Source organism: Eretmochelys imbricata, chromosome 6 (genome assembly GCF_965152235.1).
Source record: "Eretmochelys imbricata isolate rEreImb1 chromosome 6, rEreImb1.hap1, whole genome shotgun sequence".
Classification (NCBI taxonomy): Eukaryota; Metazoa; Chordata; order Testudines; family Cheloniidae; genus Eretmochelys; species Eretmochelys imbricata.
This window is the reverse complement of record NC_135577.1, coordinates 5855085-5874054: the sequence shown is the minus strand read 5'-3', so window position 1 is coordinate 5874054 and position 18970 is coordinate 5855085. Positions and strand designations below refer to the sequence as shown.

The following is an 18970-nucleotide window of genomic DNA, read 5'->3' as shown; positions in this document are numbered from 1 at the left end:
AAGAAGGAAAGAGCTTTACCAAGGGTGGGAGAAGAATGATGGAAAAGGAGAGAAAAATCGCTTTAATAGGAAGGGGAAAACTCCCCCATTGATTCAGGGAGCGTCTATACTAAGACCGTTACATTGACTCAGATATGGTGTGCAGCAGCACCGTAATGTAGATGCTTTCCACGTTGATGGAAGGGTTTTTCCTCCGATGTAGTTAATCCTTGTCTCTGAGAGACAACAGCTAGGTCAATGGAAGAATTACACTGAGGGTCAGTAGAAGCTAACTGCCTCACGCAGGATGTGAAAAGTTTCCCTGCCCAGTGTGATGGAGCTCTGTTGATCTATTTTTTAAGCCTAAACCAAGCCTCAGAAAAGATGTCAAGTGAAAAGACCAGTTGGGAAATCTAGTCCTATCTCTCTGCCAGGGCAGCAGAATCTCCTTTGTTTCTTTTTGTTCAGGAGAGCTGGAAATATTGCAGCTTTCCCAGCTTCCCAGGAGAGATTATTCTGCATTCTGACTGAGCTCAGTGTCAGGCTGTGTGTGTGTTTGCTGTGCAGTTAGTACTGTGTTGTATGCAGTGGACACTGTGTTTTGTATGTATTTGAACTCTGTGTGTGTGTAGTGGGCATTGTGTGTGTCTGTAGTGCCCCTTCTGTGTGTGTGTGTGTATTTGGTGTGCATTGGGCACTCTGTGTGCCCATGTGGTGGGGGTACAGTGGAGCTGAATATCAAGTGTGGGCAGGTCCGTATCCCTTGCCCTACCCACTGCTCAGGCTGGCGTCCCCCCTCCTCCCAGTGCAGGGATCCTTCTGCGATCATAGAATCATAGGAGTGGAAGGGACGTCGAGAGGTCATCTACTCCACTCCCCTGCACTCAAATTACAACTGAGTATTATCTAGACCATCCCTGACAGGTGTTTCTCTAACCTGCTCATAAAAATCTCCAATGGTGGAGATTCGACAAACTTCCGAGGCAAGTTATTCCAGTGCACAGCCACCCTCACTGTTGGGATGTTTTTCCTAATGTCCAACCTAAACCACCCTGCTGTGATTGAAGTCCATTGGCTCTTGTGCTATCCTCCCACTGCCCTCCACACACACACACACACACACACGCACACACTTTTGCAATTTTATTCCTAATTTTATTCTAAAACTCTTTGTAACTGGTTGGGTCACAGAAACCCCTTTGGAACTTCCACCTGATGTCCTGAGATGTGAAGGTGAACATTTCACCCTCTGGGTGAATGCCCCTAGCCACCAGCTTATAAAATCAATCTTTCTCTCTGGCCCTGTGATGCTTCCCATGTTTTTCCCACTGATCTCAGTTGGGGCCTGCAGACCTTGTTCTTATAGAAACAAATTAATAATAATAAAAATACAGTAAAGAACAATACTCCCACGGGCTCTACGAAATTACTTCATAATGGGCTGGGAATTGAATTCACCTATTTCCTACTTTCGATAGGTAAATATGTTCAGAAAAGTTGAAATTTCTCCTCTCAGAATAATTCCTTCCTTCCCCTCCCATGAATGGCTCACTCTCATTTCAATTAAAGGCTGAAGTGTTCTGAAATTGGTTTAATTGCTCATGACTTGGTGGTACCTCTTTGTTTTCCCACTCTTCACTTACAATGAGTTGAGGATGGAAGCAGTACCTGCTCAGAACCCTAAAATCAGAACCGTAAAATCAGAGATGAATCTTTCCCTGTTTGCTAATGACACCAACGTTACCCTTAATACCTCCGGAGCTGCTTCCTGGGATGACTTTGAGATTTGCTCCCTGGATCATCTTTGCTCCCAGGACAACAAGTTGCCATGTCCTTCCTTGTGGAAATGGAACACAGAGGTCCAGAGAATCAGCTGGTCTCGATCGCTGTCTCTCCCATGAGGCCTTTTGAATATAATATGAAACTGAGGTTACTGTACTCCCCTTCATTTCTTGGTCACTGGTGTTTAACACTGAAGATCTCTGCAGCATCTCCACAGATGTTGCAAGAAAGTCTCCAATCATGCCAGCCCCCTCCCTCCCTCCTGTCATCTCATGTGCTGTTTTCCCTGCCAGCCTGGGCCTCCAGAACCCTGCCTTGTTGAGCCAGACATGCTAGCCAGCTGCAACACAGACCAAGGGTCCGGGCCACACCCCCAAAACTGCATATGTAGACTGAAACCAGCTCAGCAGGATACCTGTCAACAGCAGGCAGACAACCAGCTCTCAATCGGCTCTAAACCCCAAATAAATCCATTTTACTCTGCATAAAGCTTATACAGGGTAAAATAATACATTTGCCCCCTGTATCACTGTAAGAAAGATATGCACAGCTGTTTGCCCACAAGGTAACAATTATTCACACTGAGTTTATAAATAAACAATAGTGATTTTATTAAGTATAAAAAGTCAGATTTAAGTGGGTTTAAGTCGTAACAGATAGAACAAAGTAAATCACAAAGTAAAACAAGCAAGGCTAAGCTTAATACATTCAGAAATCAGTTAACTTCTCACCCCAGATGTTATTTCAGGTAAAGATGCCTTTTCTGACCTAGGTCCAGCCTGCTCTCACCCACCCCTGTGGTTACAGTCCTTATGTTTCTAGGTGATTGCAGGTATTCTTGTGGGGTGGGGAGGCCATCTCTTAAACCAGCTGAAAACACTCATTGTTTGCTTCCCCATTTTATATAGAACTTCCCCAAGGTGAGAAACCCTTGTTTGGAATTCCACCCCCCTCAGGAAAAGTACCAGCTTCAAGATGGAGCTCAGTTTCTGGTGACATGGTCACTTGTCATTGTAAAACCCCAATCTCCATTCTTCCTGGATTATCCCACAGGTACAGAGGAAGGCTTGTAGGTAAAAAGAGCCATTTACAGTTCATTGATTCGGAAGCACCTTTAATGGCCTCCACTTAATATGTCTAAATCAGTAATACAAGTTAATATCTTATTCTCCTAATTCCAGATGTAAAAATAATACATGTAAACAAATAGGATGAACACACTTAGTAGATTATAAGATTTATAATGATATGTTACATGGGGCACTTAGAATGAAGCATATTCCAGTTTTGTCTTTTTGAGAAGCATATTTTCATAAAGCATATGGAGTGCAATGTCACACAGAGCTTTGCCCAGCACTGGAGAGAAGGGGGAATTGAACCCAGATCTCCCACCTCACAGGTGAACACCCCAACTATTGGGGTGAAAATTACAAAGGGAAGGACCACCACTGCCTCCTACAGTGGCTGTGCTGCGACCTTTATGAAAATCCTCCCCCCCTCCCCGCCCACACACACACATTGTTTTGGGACAAAGCTATTCCTCGTATTTGTAACACATTTGTGAATAGTTTCAGGTCAATCCAAAAGGTATTGTTTTTAACAATAAATGATTAGTCCAGAAGAAATTCACTCATTCTAGCTATCATAGAATATCAGGGTGGGAAGGGACCCCAGAATGTCATCACGTCCAAACCGCAGCTTAAAGCAGGACCAATCCCCGATTTTTGCCCCAGTCCCTAAATGGCCCCCTCAAGGATTGAATTCACAACCCGGGGTTTACAAGGTCAATGCTCAAACTACTGAACTATCCTCCCCCTGCACGAACACACACACACACGCTCACACTCTCTCTCTGTCTCCCCCATCTCTCTCTCTTACTTTTGCAATTTTATTCCTAAACTCTCTGTGATGGGTTGGGTCACAGAAGCCCCTTTCGAACTGCCACCCAATGTCCTGAGACATAAAGTTGAACTTTTCACCCTCTAGGTGGGTGCCCCTAGCCACCAGCTTATAAAATCATTCTCTCTCTTTGGCTCTATTATGCTTCCCATGTTTCATCCACTGATCTCAGTTGGGGCCAGCAGACCTTGTTGGAATACAAACAAAGTAATAACAAGACAATAATGAACAATACTCCCATGGGCTCTGCAAAATTTCTTTGTAATGGGCTGGGAATTGAATTCACATGTTTCCACTCCCCACCACGAAACCAATACAGCGTTAAACAGATTCAAGAATTGGTTAGGAGTTTCTTCATTGAGTTCCTCAGGGCATCCTTCACCTCTGTGTTCCTCAGGCTGTAGATGAAGGGGTTCAACATGGGGATCATCAGCGTGTAAAACACTGAGGTCACTTTGTCTCTGTCCATGGAATAGCTGGAGGTGGGACGCAAATACATGAAGAGGAAGGTGCCAAAAAGCAGGACCACAGCAGTTAAGTGGAAAGAGCAGGTGGAGAAGGCTTTGTGCCGGCCCTCGGCAGAGCGGATCTGCAGGATGGTGGAGATGATACAGACATAGGAGAGGAGGACAGTCACAAAGCTGCTCACTGTAATGCAGCTCATGAAAGCAAATGTCACAATCTCATTGATGTGGGTGTCAGAGCAGGAGAGTGCCAACAGTGGGGGGACGTCACAGAAGAAATGATTGATGATGTTGGAGCTGCAGAATGACAGCTGAAACGTAACACATGTGTGTATCATTGAATCCACCACCCCCACAGCGTATATCCCAGCCACCAGCTGTTTGCAAAGGTGCCTAGACATGGTGACCGTATAGAGCAGCGGGTTACAGATGGCCACATAACGGTCATACGCCATCACAGCCAGCAAGAGGCACTCAACATCTGAAAAAGCGATAGAGAGATACATTTGCACAGCGCAGGTAGTGTAAGAAATGCTTTTCCTCTTGGCTAAGAAATTCAGCAACATGTGAGGGGAAATTATCAAGGAAACGCAGAGGTCACAGAAAGACAAATTACTGAGGAAAAAGTACATGGGGGTGTGGAGTCGGGGATCAATTGAAATTAACCAGATCATCCCCCCATTCCCTAGCAGGGTGATACCAAAAATCAGTAGGAACACCACAAACAGAGGAACCTGCAGCTCTGGACGATCTGTCAGTCCTGACAGAATGAACTCAGTCACCTCCGAGTGATTTCCCTCTTCCATCTCCTCTGCACAGAGATCAGGCTGCTACAGAGATGTGGGCAGGTGGATGGTGCAGAAAACTTGTCCCTTCTCTGTAATGAAGTAATTGAAGATAAATGGAGATCAGTTTCTCAATGGTCATCAGTACCCGCTGGTACTGATCACAGCTGGTCATACCAGGTGTTCGATAAAATGCACATGCTGTGCAAATACAATGACACGCAGGTTAATCATGCCCCCCGCACAAACACTCCTGTTCACTACTTCGAGCAACAAGTAGTGACTTGTGACTCTGCTGTGAGAGAATCAGGGTGAAAATCATCTCTGTCTGAAGAAATTATTTGTTAGCTGAACAAGGGGTGAGAGTAAAGGAGTGTCAATCTTTCCACCCTCTTTGAGCAAGGGGAGCTCTATGGCTTGGCTTCTCCGTTTGGGGTAAAGTTGCTCATTGTGCCAATTAAGCTTTTTGGCATTTACTTGAGCCTGTATGAAAACCCAGAGATATAATGGGAAGCCCTGGCTTCAGAGACTATGTAATTGCCTCTTTTTTCCAGCCCAGCAGGTCATTCTTTAGATGAAGGGGTAGGAGTTGGGGCTGAGTCTTTTAGTGCTGCAGGTCTGGAATTTAATACTTGTTGATCACCATGGTGTCTGCGCGTGGGCGTGAGTGACTGTAATTCAGGACCAGAGCACGTACCTGCTGAGAAGAGAGAGAGAGATGTGGTGGTGTTTCCCCATTGACAAAATCTGCAAGTTTGGAGCATTTGGGAAGTTTTATACAGAGATTTGTGATCTGTGGGACATGATTCCTTAAGCAACTGGGAATAACTGAGCTCAGATAGCCATAAAACCTAATTAATGCATTCAGTGACCTAAAGCCACCCTCGGTGTAATTGGTGCCCTGGGGATTAACTCAACCTACTCTTTCTCACTGTGTTATTAAATGATGCATTTTCTACCACAATTACGGAGTATGAGATTTGGGGTATATTTCATCCTGCTGTTTTCAGTGACAGCTGGGTACTGCGTAGAGCTGATCCACAAGGGTTTTTTGTTTGTTTTTTTTTGTGGAGACCAAATTTTTTTTTGCTAAAACTGAACATTTCAGCCTGGAAATACCATGGGGGTGCCTCAGATACCACACACCACCAATCTCTTCCATGGGCCAGGCTTCCAGACTGGACTACATCCCCCATGATGCATGATGTTCTCTTCTCTTGCTGAACTTGCCTGGAACATCACCAGAGTCCCACAGCCATGGTTCAGGGAGGAGGAAAGTTTGGCATGTTGCTGGAAATCTTATAATTTTCAGGGAAAAGATAATTTCATGGAAAAAAGAGTTGAATGGAAAATCTAATTTCCCATCAAAAAAACTTCTCAAGAAAAGACTATTCTCTGTAAGTGCCCAATCAGGAAATAGTTAAGATAACAATGAACTTTGAGAGACACCGATCCACATCTGAGCTTTCCTGGGAATGTGGCATTGGCCTGTAAGGCACTGAGTCATTCATGGACATGTGACTTGCTCATGTGACTCCAAAACTGCATCTGGAGCTGGATTCTCCCTAGGAGAGGGGAGGGGATTTCCACTCACAAGAGGGAGACTGTATAAGCCCTTGGGGAAACCCCTCCATTTTGTCTTCAGCTGTCACAGAAGGTAGTCTTTCTACCCCAAGGAGATGCCTGAAAGAAACTGGAACAAGGGACAGTAACTACAGGGGTGTGATTGATTGCTGGACCCAGACTAGGAGGAAGTGTAGTCTGTAAAAGAGGCTTATTGCAACATCTCTGAGGGTGAGATTTACCGGCATTTAGTTTTTTACTGTATTAGGTTTAGAGTTATGCGTTTTATTTTATTTTGTTTGGTAATTCATTTTGTTCTGTCTTTTATTACTTGGAACAACTTAAATCCTACTTTTTGTATTTAATAAAATCACTTTTTACTTATTAATTGACCCTGAGTATGTATTAATACCCGTTGGGGGGGCGAAAGGGGTCAAACAGCAGAGTGTATCTCTCTATCAGTGTTATAAAGGCAAACAGTTTATGAGTTTACCCTGTATAAGCTTTGTACCGAGTAAAACAGATTTATTTAGGGTTCGGACCCCATTGGGAGCTGGGTATCTGAGTGCTGGAGACAGGAGCTCTTCTTAAGCTGTTTTCAGTGAAGCCTGCAGTTTGTGGGGGATGTGGTTGAGACTTGGATCTGGGTTTGCAGCAGGCAAGTGTGTTTGGCTCAAACAAGATAAGGAAGTTAAGTCCCAAGCTGTCAGGGAAAACAGGTTCAGAGGGAGACTCAGCACATCAGGTGGCAGTCCCAAAGGGGTTTCTGAGACCCAACACCTCACAGTGGTGTAGTCAAGCAGGATCTGTGCACAACTGATTCCTTTGATACACTGGTTGTGATTTTGCATTAGTTTTGGGTGTGGTGGGTGGAGAACAGACAAAGTGGTCACTGGTTTGTTATTTATTTCGGGTAAGGGAAATAGGGACAGAAAAACAAGCAAAATAAGTAAGAGTGAAAATCAAAAGAAGCTAGAACTGCAGAAGTTGCAGACTGCCCGGAAAGCCTGGACACTGGGCAACGGGAAAGTCTCTGTTAACTAAGAAGCCCCTGAGCTGAGTGCATCTCAGTTTCAGTGAACTGCAGAGGCGGTGTGGCCCAGCACAAGAAAGCAGAAAAATGACTACCAGTGCGGCAGCTGCTAAGGTAGAGCTGGCCAGACTGGAAGTAGAAGAGAAGGCAAAGGACATGGAGTTTCAATTGAAGCTCAAAGAGGGAGAGGCAGCCAGGGAAGAAGCTGCCCACAAAAGGGCTAGGGAAGCAGAGGCAGCCAGGGACAACTGAGCCCTGGAGTTAAGAGGCCCAGATTGAGGCCCAGAAGCATGAACTGGCTGTTATTGAGTGGAAGAGACAAAACCCACCAGCATCAGGCCCCACTTCCCCAAAATACACAAATGGGAGCAACAATGTCCACGGTATGATGAGTCCATTGATATTGCCGAATATTTCATCACGTTTGTGCGTCCTCCATACAATTCCTGACAATCAAAAAATGACCACATTGGTCGTAAAATTGACTGGAAGAGCTCTGGACATATTCAATAAGATGGGTATTGATGATGCTTCAAACTGTGGTAAATTTAAGAAACAGGTTTTGTGGGACAAAAAGGTGGATGCAGTGGGTGGATTGGCTGAGTTTGCAGACTCTTTTGAGCTGTCGCAAGCTGCAACTAAACAGAAACCAGTGGCTGAGGGACACAGGGTTGGGGGAAGCAGAATTACTGTTTTATCCCAGGGAAAGTGGAGGCTGAGCGTTCACCTCCTCATTCCCCTGTTACTCGTCCCAAGTCTCCTGTACGTGCAGAGGAGCCCAAGAGGCGCTCAGATTGTGAGTCCACTGAGCACCTGAGGAAGAAATGTCCTTTGCTGAGTAGGAACAGTCAGCAGGTAACACGTGAAGCTGCTGCTTCTCAGACCAGGCTGCTGCCTCTTTCCACACAGGATTTGTTAAGGTGGCTTCTACCCAACCAAGCTGTGAGCACATGCATGCTGTTAAACTGAATGGGAAAGTTCTCCTGGGATTGAGGGACATGGGTGCAGAGATTTCTGTGGTCAGGAGGGACCTGATCCAGGAGAAGGATCTGTTGCCATGGAAAATGGCAGAATTACAACTGGTGGGAGGTTAGAAAGTCCTTGCCCCTTTAGCTAAGGTACACATGGAAACTGGTGATTTGCAGGCTGAGCTGACTGTTGCTACAGTGGCTCACAATCTTGCACTGTTTCGACTGGGGAATCATTTCTTTGATGTGGCGGAATCTGTCCCTGGCTTGGTTAACAGCGAGAAGAAATCTTGTGCTCAAAGCCCCAGGACAGGGTGTGTGTGTGAAGTCACTTGGGCTAGTGGGGGAATAGGAGAGAGTCTCTTAAATTCCTCTGTAGCAGTGAAGCATGCAGCTTTGGGGGCAGGAATGTCTGTATCCAGTTCCTGTAGCTCCGGGGCTCAAGGCAAGTCCTTGTGGGAGGGGCTGGACAAAGCCATCTCCTGTCCTGTGATCATCTGCCTGGGGGAGGGGAATGTTCCACCTGTAACAAGGAGGCCGTCCCAGCTGCTGACTGCCAGGAAGTTGCAGGTCGGCATGGGACAGGCCCTGCTCTGGGGTGCACAGAAACATGTAGCCCAAAGGTGGAAGTTGAAGTCCTGGTAACCGCTGTGGTGGGAACAGACCCCAGGGACTCTGTAGCTGGAAGCAAGCCCAACCTGAGGGAAAGAGCGGGATTTTGTTAGCCAGGGAAGGGTCTGTCATAGCTGGTAGCTGTGAGCCCACAACTGGACCAGAGTAACCTTCCCTCTTGGAGGACGCAAGAGTGTCTGACCCCGAGGAGAGCCCAGAGAAGGAAGTCCAGATAGAAGGTGAGGGGGGATCAGAGAGGCGCCCACCCAGCTGACCTGTTGGTAATTGAAGGGATCTTACCCATCCAAAGCGCTCAAAGCACACAAAGAATGTTATTCCCGATATCCTTATAAAAAATAACACAGTCTCTTCAAGGCTGGTGGGAGAAAAACTCTGCACTTGGAAAGTTTCAAAAGAGGGAGGGGCCAAGGGCAGGCATGGTTGCAGTGCCCCCTTTCCTTGCCAAAGCCTCAAACACATGCCTAAATTAAAAGCGAGGCAGAAGAATCTGCATCAGAGCACCTACCAGGGTACACAAAGGAATTGGGAAGTGCAATAGACACTAAACAAGCTACATTGTGTGTACAAAGCCTGTCCGCCGAAGATTTTCTGTTAATCTTGTGTCTTTTCCTACTTTATCTATTGGTCAAGACAAAGGAGATAATACTTGTGATAAACCCTTGAAAGATGTGGGACACAACTGTTTTGTGGAAAAAACTTTTGTTCATGCTAGCGATGATGACAAGACAGTCCCCAAAGCATGTCACTTTTTGGCTTATACTGTAAAGAGGCTGGAAGCTTGGCATAGCGTCAAAAGCATAACAGGCCTACGCTGCTGTATGGAAGGGGAAACTGAGGCACACTGCCTCAAGGCATTGGTGGATAAATGCCAAGACACCTACACTTTAATAGATATTGCTGTCTACCTTCAATTTGCAATACTACACCCCAATGTCTTTTGAGAAATCCGGGGACCGAGAACCCCAAACCTTGCTAGAAAACCTATGAATGACATCGTACGTTTTAAAGGTACTAAAAAGGGGTGTGAACAGAAACAAACAGGGATTTTACATACATTGCCTCCACCATGGACAGTGTCCAAGCCTCTGGCAGTGAGTTTAGGAGGAGGATGTGATGTTGCACCCCATAATGCTTTCTAGAAATATGCTTATCAGTGTAAATATGACATAACTGGAATGTGGTTTATGCTAGATATGCCATGTAAGAAATATCTCTGCAAAGGTTATGATCTACTGCATATATTCATCCTATTTCCATGCATGCAACATTTTTATATTCGAAGTTATGAATACTTGTTATGTACTTGTTTGATTTTAAGTAGCCTCAGTGAAGCACTTGGTCAGCTTCTTGAGAAAAGGCTATTCTCTGAAAGTGCCCAATCGAGAAACACTTAAGCTAACAATGAACTCTGAGAGACGCCAATCCACATGTGAGCTTTCCTGGGAATTTGTCCTCGGCCTGTAAGGAACTGAGTCATGAATGGACATGTGACTTTCCCATGTGACTCCAAAACTCCATCTTGGAGCTGGGTTCTCCATAGGAGAGGAGAAGGGGTTTCCTCCCACGAGAGAGAGAATATATAAGCCCCTGGGGAAACCCCTCCATTTTGCCTTCAGCTGGCACAAAAGATAGTTTCTCCACCCCAAGGAGATGCCACAAAGGAACTGGAACAAAGGACAGTAACTACAGGGGTGTGAGTGATTGCTGGACCCGGATTAGGAGGAAGTCTAGTCAGTAAAAGAGGCTTATTGGAACATCTCTGAGGGTGAGATTTACCTCCATTTAGTTTTTACTGTATTAGGCTTAGACTTGCGTGTTTTATTTTTTTTGGTCATTCACTTTGTTCTGTCTGTTACTACTTGGATCCACTTAAATCCTACCTTTTGTCTTTAATAAAATCACTTTTTCCTAATTAATTAACCTAGAATATGTATTAATACCTGGAGGGGCATACAGCTGTGCATATCTCTCTATCATTGTTATAGAGGGTGAACAAATTACAAGTTTTCCCTCTATAAGCTTTATGCAGAGTAAAGTGCATTTATGTGGGGTTTGGACCCCACTGGGAGCTGGGCATCTGAGTGTTAGAGAGAGGAACACTTCTTAAGCTTCGCCATGGGCAGGGCAAGGGGCACACACCTGCCTACCCTTGACATTCAGCTCCACTATACCCCTCACCACATGCACACACATCGTGCCTGATGCACACCAAGCACACACACACACACACACAGAGTGCCCGATACACGCATACAGCCTGACACTGATTTCAGTCAGAATGCAGAATAATCTCTACGGGGAAGCTGGGACAGCTGGCATATTTCCAACTCTCCTGAACAAAAAGAACCGAAGGGGATTCTGCTTCCTGCAGGGAGACAGGACTAGATTTCCCAACTGGTCTTTTCCATCAGCAGCTTCTCTGAAGCTTGGTTTATGCTTAAAAATTAGATCAAGAGAGCTCCATCACACAGGGCTGGGAAACTTTTCAAACTCTGTGAGAGGCAATTAGCTTGTACTGACCCTCAGTGTAATTCTTTCATTCACCGAACTACTTCCTCTTGGAGACGTAGATTAACTACATTGAAGAAAAAGCCCTTCCGTCAATGTGGAAAGCATCTACACTATGGCGCCGCTGCATATCATAGCTGAGTCAATGTAATGGCTTTAGTATAAACATTCCCTGAATCAATGGGGGAGTTTTCTCCCTCCCTATTAAAGTGATTTATCTCTCCTTTTCCTGTCACTCTTCTCCTTCCCTTGATAAAGCTCTTTCCTTCTTTTGTTAAGTAAATATGTTCAGAAAAGTTAAAATTTCTCCTCTAAGGATGGTTCCTTACTTTCCTTCCCATGAATGGCCTCCTGTCATTTCAACTAAAGGCCAAAATACTCTAAAACTGACTTATTTGCCCATGTCTTGGTGGTATCGCTTTGTTTTTCCTCCTTTCACTTACAATGAATTTAGGGTGGAAGCTATACCTTCTCAGAACCGTAAAAATCAGACTAAGAGTTGAACTTTTCCCTGTTTGCTAACCATACAAATGTTACCCTTAATACCTCTGCAGTTGCTTTCTGGGATGACTTTGAGATTTGCTCCCTGGAGCATCTTTGCTCCCGGGACTACAGGTGTGCACAGTACATGCAATTAATGGTATTGCCTTCCTTGTGAAATGGAAGACAGAGGCCCAGAGCATCCACTGGTCTGGATCGCTCTTTCTCCCGTGAGGGCTTTTTAATATGATAGAAAACTGAGGTGACTGTATTCCACTTAATGTGTCAGTCACCCCTCCAAAAGTCTCTTCAAGTAATTTTCCAGTGTTGGGACAAAAAAGTATCTAGAAATGAGGGAATTTCTGCCAGACTGATCATAGAATCATAGACTTTAAGGTCAGAAGGGATCATTATGATCATCTAGTCTTACATCCTGCACAACGCAGGACACAGAATCTCACCCACCCACTCCTGTAACAAACCTCTAACCTATGTTTGAGCTTTTGAAGTCCTCAAATCATGGTTGAAAGACTTTGAGGTGCAGAGAATTCTCCAGCAAGTGCTTCCTCCATGCTGCAGAGGAAGGCAAAAAACCCTCAGGGCCTTTGCCAATCTGCCCTGGAGGAAAATTCCTTCCCGACCCCAAATATGGCAATCAGCTGAACCCTGAGCAATTGGGCAAGGTTCACCAGCCAGATACCCAGGAAAGAATTCTCTGTAGTAACTCACATCCCACCCCATCTAACATCCCATCACCGGCCATTGGGCATATCTACCGCTAATAGTTGAAGATCAATTAATTGACAAAATTAGGCTATCCCAACATATCATCCCTTCCATAAATTTATCAAGATTAGTTTTGAAGCCAGATGCATCCAATGAAGTGAGCTGTAGCTCACGAAACGTATGCTCAAATAAATTGGTTAGTCTCTAAGGTGCCACAAGTACTCCCTTCCTTTTTGCGAATACAGACTAACACACTGCTACTCTGAAACCTTTCATAAGACAGGTTTTCCATTCCTCAGATCACCCTAGTACCCTTCTCTGTGACTGCTCCAGTTTGAATTCATCTTTCTTAAACATAGGAGACCAGAACTGCACACAATATTCCAGGTGAGGTCTCACCAGTGACTTGGATAACGGCACTAACACCTCCTTATCTCTACTGGAAATACCTCACCTGATGCATCCCAAGACGGCATTAGCTTTTTTTCACGGCCATATCACATTGGTGGCTCATAGTCATCCTGCGGTCAACCAATACTACGAGGTCCTTCTCCTCCTCTGTTACTTCCAAATGATGCGTCCCCAGTTTATAACAAAAATTCTTGTTATTAATCCCTAAATGCATGACCTTGCACTTTTCACTATTAAATTTATGAATAATTTATTGTAAAAAACAATGCCATTGGGGTTCACCTGAAATTATTCACAAATGTGTTACGAAGTCTCCTAATAGCCTTGTCCCAAAACAATGTGTGTGGGGGAGGAGGATTTAGGTGCTGGTCGCAAAGCAGCCAGTGGTAGGAGGTGGTGATGCTCCCTCTCTTTGTAATTTTTAGCTCAATAGGTAGGGTGTTCATTTGTGAGGTGAGAGATCCAGGTTCAATTCTCCCTTCTGTCCAGTGCTGGGCAAAGATGTGCACTTGAGTTTCCTGTATTTCCAGAAAGCATCCCAGCCCCTGAGTGATGTGCTATTCCTGTCTGGGTTGCTCTCAATCTCTCCTTTCAAAGTTGTTCTACGGTAGAAAACTAATTAAAAAACAATTGGAACAGAGACACGAAGTTGAACATGTTGGTGCCCCAAACCACTTGTCTATAGAGTCACTCTCTCTTTCTGGCCCTGTGATTCTTCTTGTGTTTTATCCACAATGCAAGAGCTTCAACAGGAGAGACTGAGGCCATATCTACACAACTGGCTCAATTGGTATTACTGCAATAGATGAAATGGTGTTGATTGAGATGGTCAGGGGAAGACATGCTAAGTCAGTGGGAGAGCACTCACCTGTTGAAATCTGTACTCCACGTCCCTCAGAGACTGTGTTCCATTGTGGATATTCCTCAGGGCTGATTTACAATAACGCTGTTGGATGATCTGTGTTACAGTACTTCAGTAACGTAACTCTCCCATTGACATAGCATGGTGTGGACTTAGTCAACTTGAAGTAGCATAACTTAGATCAATTTACAGGAGTAGCGTAGACCAGTCCTGAAAATGATGCAGGACAGAACATAGCCCAGTCACCAGGATACTGTCCAGAAATGTGGGAGACCCACTTTCAAATTGTTTCTCCCCATCAGAGAGAGGGAGGATTGAACGGAATCTCCCACTACCAATGGGAGTGATCTAATCACTGGGTTAAAGTCTACAAGGGAAACAGCACCATTACTGCCTCTTCCATTCCCATCACTTTTGTCAGTGTGGCTCTACATTGTCTTTGCTTTGACATCAAAAAGTATCCAGGAAGGAAAGGAAATGTTCTATTTCTGGTCATGCTAAATATTTCCTTCCACCCCACAGGACATTTCTGTCAATGTTTTCAATTTGCCAAACATTTAAGGAATTTTCAGATTTGGATCAGATTGAACTGAATTTGTTTCTGAATGTTTTATAACCACCCATGAACCCAAAAATCCGCTATTGTCCCAGCTCTACTCGTTTCTCACTATCTGTAACCCGAGCTGTACAATTCCCAGAATCCCTATTCTTCAGAGTCCATAGGACTTACCCTAAGAACTAAAAGTAAGACCTCATAGCTAACCTGCTGATGTGGTATAAACATCTCATGTCTGATATGACTTTTTCTTTCTGTATAATTTATGTCCTAGAGAAAACTCACCCTTTCCATTTTACTTTGTATTCAGTTCAGTGCAGCTTCTCACAGAGGATGCACACACACCATGTTCTCTTTTGGATATGTTACTCTTGTTCTTACTTGTTGTTTTGTTGCTCCCTTAACTTAAAATAAAGGCCATTGTGATGAAAATCACCTTTCTCCTCCACATGAATGGATACAAACCCGGCAACAATCTCTACAACAACCCCACAGAGGACATAAAGGGCTACAGAGGATCAGGAGTGTGTACAAAACTCCCTTTGGTTCAGCAACAGAAACCACACACTTCATACTTGCAACTGCATATTGAAACTAAACCCAATACAAAGCAGAGGGAGAGATAGATTAGATGCCCTCCTCTTCTTTCCCAATACATATAGATCTATGTTTTCAAAGCACACCACATATATTCACACATGTGAAACAGGTGTCCCCTGGAATTTTGCTGGGAGAGTAGCTTAATAAAACCCTGATCTTAATCGGGGCCTACAGGCCTTGTTGGAATACAAACAAATTAATAACAATAACAGTAATGAACAATACTATCATAGGATCTGTGAAATTACATTAAAAAGGGCTGGGAATTGAATTCACCTGTTTCCACTCCCCATCACTCTTATGGTATTGAGTTAACAGATTCGAGAATTGGTTAGGAGTTTATTCATTACTTTCCTCAGGGCATCCTTCACTTCCGTGTTCCTCAGGCTGTAGATGAGGGGGTTCAACATGGGGATCACCAGTGTGTAAAACACTGAGGTTATTTTGTCCATGTCCATGGAATATCTGGAGGTGGGACGTAAATAAATGAAGAGTTGGATGCCATAAAATATTACCACCGCAGTCAAGTGGAAAGTGCAGGTGGAGAAGGCCTTGCGCTGGCCTTCAGCAGAGCGGATCTGCAGGATGGTGGAGATGATATAGAAATAGGAGAGGAGGACAGTCACAAAGCTGCTCACTAGAATACAGCCAATGAAGGCAAACATCACAATCTCATTGATCTGGGTGTCAGAGCAGGAGAGTGCCAGTAGTTGGGGAATGTCACAGAAGAAATGACTGATAATGTTGGAGCTGCAGAACGACAGCCGAAATGTACAAAATGTGTGTATCATTGAATCCACCAACCCCACAGCGCACACCCCAGCCACCAGCTGCTTACAAAGCTGCCTGGACATAGTGACCGTATAGAGCAGCGGGTTACAGATGGCCACATAACGGTCATATGCCATGACAGCCAGCAAGAGGCACTCAATATCTGCAAAAGAGACAAAGAGGTACATTTGCACAGCACAAGCAGTGTAAGAAATGCTTTTCCTCTCGGCAAAGAAATTCAGCAGCATCTTAGGGGAAATTGTTGAGGAATAGAAGAGGTCACAGAAAGACAAATTCCTGAGGAAAAAGTACATGGGTGTGTGGAGTTGGGGATCAATCCTGATTAACAAGATCATCCCCCCATTCCCCACCAGGGTGATACCATAAATCAGTAGGAACACCATAAACAGGGGGACCTGCAGCTCCGGAAGATCTGTCAATCCTGAGAGAATGAACTCAGTTGCCTCTGAGTGATTTCCCTCTTCCATCTCCTCTGCAAAGAGATCAGGCTGCTACAGAGATGTGGGCAGGTGGACGGTGCAGAAAACCTGTCCCTTCTCTGTAATGAAGTAAGTGATGATAAATGGAGACAAGTTTCTTAATGGACATCAGTACCCACTCCAGGAAGGGCTTCGTCCACAGAGCCAGATGTTCACAGCTGGTCTTTCCAGGTGTTTGATAAAATTCAGACACTCTGCAAACACAATAACACGCAGGTTAATCATGTCCCCCACACAAACACTCCTGTTCACTAATCCAAACAGAAAACAGTGACTTGTGACTCTGCTGGGAAAGATTTCAGAGTAACAGCCGTGTTAGTCTGTATTCGCAAAAAGAAAAGGAGTACTTGTGGCACCTTAGAGACTAACCAATTTATTTGAGCATGAGCTTTCGTGAGCTACATCTGATGAAGTGAGCTGTAGCTCACGAAAGCTCATGCTCAAATAAATTGGTTAGTCTCTAAGGTGCCACAAGTACTCCTTTTCTTTTTGCTGGGAAAGAATCAGCCTTAAGGGATTATTCCTTAGCTAAAGAAGGGGTGAATGTAAAGGAGTGTTAATCATTCTACTCTCTTTGGGCAAGGGGAGCTCTGCGGCTTGGCATGTTCGTTTAGGGTAAAGTTGCTTCCTGTGCTAATTAAGCTTTTTGGAAAAGCCCTAGCTTCAGTGACTGTGTAATTGCGTATTTGTTTCCAACCAAAGGGGGTCGCTCCTTTTGCTGAAGGGGTCAGAGTTGGGACTGAGGCTTTTGGTGCTGGAGGTCTGCTGATCCCCTTGTTGTCTGCTTGTTTGTGTGTGTGAGAATAATTTAGGACAATAGCACGTACCTGCTGGGAAGAGAGAGAGAGATATGGGTTGGTGTTTCCTCATAGTCAAAAACTGTAAGTTTGGCGCATTGGGAAGCTTTAAACTAAGATGGGTGATCTGTGGGACATGATTCCTGAAGCAACTGGGAATACCTGAGCTCAGAGAGACACAACACCTAATTAATGCATTCAATGAACCAAAGCCACCCTCGGTGTAATTGGTGCCCTGGGGATTAATTAGAGCGACTCTTTCTTACTTTGTTATTAACTGATGCAATTTCTACCAGAGTTACAGAATATGAGGTTTGGGGTATATTTCATCCTGCTGTTTTCAGTGCAAGCTGGGTACTGCATAGAGCTGACCCACAAAGTGTGTTTTTTTTTTTCTGGAGACCAAAATCTTTTTGCTAAAAACTTAATATTTCGACTCGGAAATACCACGGATGTGCCTCTCATAACACACAGCACCAATCTCTTCCATGGGCCAGGCTCCCAGTCTATGCTACATCCCCCATGATGCATGATGGTCTCTCCTCTTGCTGAACTGCCCTGGAACATCACCAGAGTCCCACAGCCATGGTTTAGGGAGGACGGGAGTTTGGTATTTTGATGGAAAGCTTAAAATTTCCAGTGAAAAGACAAGGAGTACTTGTGGCACCTTAGAGACTAACAAATTTATTAGAGCATAAGCTTTCCACAGCTACAGCTCACTTCATTGGATGCATCCAATGTACCACAAGTACTCCTTTTCTTTTTATGGATACAGACTAACATGGCTGCTACTCTGAAACCAGTGCCAAGACAATTTCTTGGAAAAAAATAGTTAAATGGAAAATCCAATTTGAAATAAAAAAAAAAAAACTGCTTGAGAAAAATATTCAACCAGCCTTAGCAAGAAATTTGGAACCAAAGGAACTGAAAGTTAGATACAGGTGAAACATCTAAATTGTTTGCAGGTGTAGCTGATATCTTCTCAGTTATTTCTGATTTCAGAGTAACCTCATTGTCCTGGCCCCAGCAGGTGGAATGTAAAACCTGTAAGTCATGTAAGAGGACTGCAGATTTTATAGCTATTTATAGGATGCCAATCACCAGAGTATCTTATGTCCTTCTGTTGATAGGTTTCTCCCCAAAGTAGGAAAGGTAGATTCACTCATTGTGCTTGATGGAGACCACATGATGACCAGAGGAGCTCAGGAGGAGACCACAGCATGCTACAGAGTTGTGCAGTTCACAAAACTATCCCTCTTGCATGCATATTATCTACACACAGAGCTCAGCTTTAAGATGCTAAATACGTCTACGAGTTAACTAAAAATAGTCTTGCTGTCATCATAAATGTTAATATTTTTGATACGGTATGTCAAAGTTCCTTCCCCAGTTTGAACTCTAGCCTAAAAATGTGGGGACCTGCATGAAAACCCCCTAAGCTTACTTTTACCAGCTTAGGTGAAAACTTCCCCAAGGTACAAACTATTTTACCCCTTGCCCTTGATTTTCCACTGCCACCACCAAACATTTCTCTGGGTTCCTGAGAAATATGTAGTTTGGAAATGTCTTTCCCCAAAAAATTCTCTCAACCCTTGCACCTCACTTCCTGGGGAAGGTTTGGTAAAAATCCTCACCAATTTGCACAGGTGAACA

The 18970-nt window shown here is 44.4% G+C and overlaps 2 protein-coding genes across 2 annotated transcripts; both read right to left on the bottom strand.

Moving 5' to 3' along the window:
* Window positions 1–3991: 3991 nt before the first annotated feature.
* LOC144266627 (olfactory receptor 5AR1-like) lies at window positions 3992–4930 on the bottom strand. Its single transcript, XM_077820070.1, has one exon. The coding sequence runs from the start codon at window positions 4928–4930 to the stop codon at window positions 3992–3994; it is 939 nt and encodes a 312-aa protein (XP_077676196.1).
* Window positions 4931–15560: 10630 nt separating this feature from the next.
* LOC144266024 (olfactory receptor 5G9-like) lies at window positions 15561–16508 on the bottom strand. The gene has a single exon (XM_077819161.1). It carries the CDS (start codon window positions 16506–16508, stop codon window positions 15561–15563), a length of 948 nt encoding a protein of 315 aa, XP_077675287.1.
* Window positions 16509–18970: the final 2462 nt, after the last annotated feature.

Coding starts and splice junctions, on each gene's coding strand:
- LOC144266024 (XM_077819161.1), bottom strand. CDS start 16,508: ATGGAAGAGGGAAATCACTCAGAGGCAACTGAGTTCATTCTCTCAGGA.
- LOC144266627 (XM_077820070.1), bottom strand. CDS start 4,930: ATGGAAGAGGGAAATCACTCGGAGGTGACTGAGTTCATTCTGTCAGGA.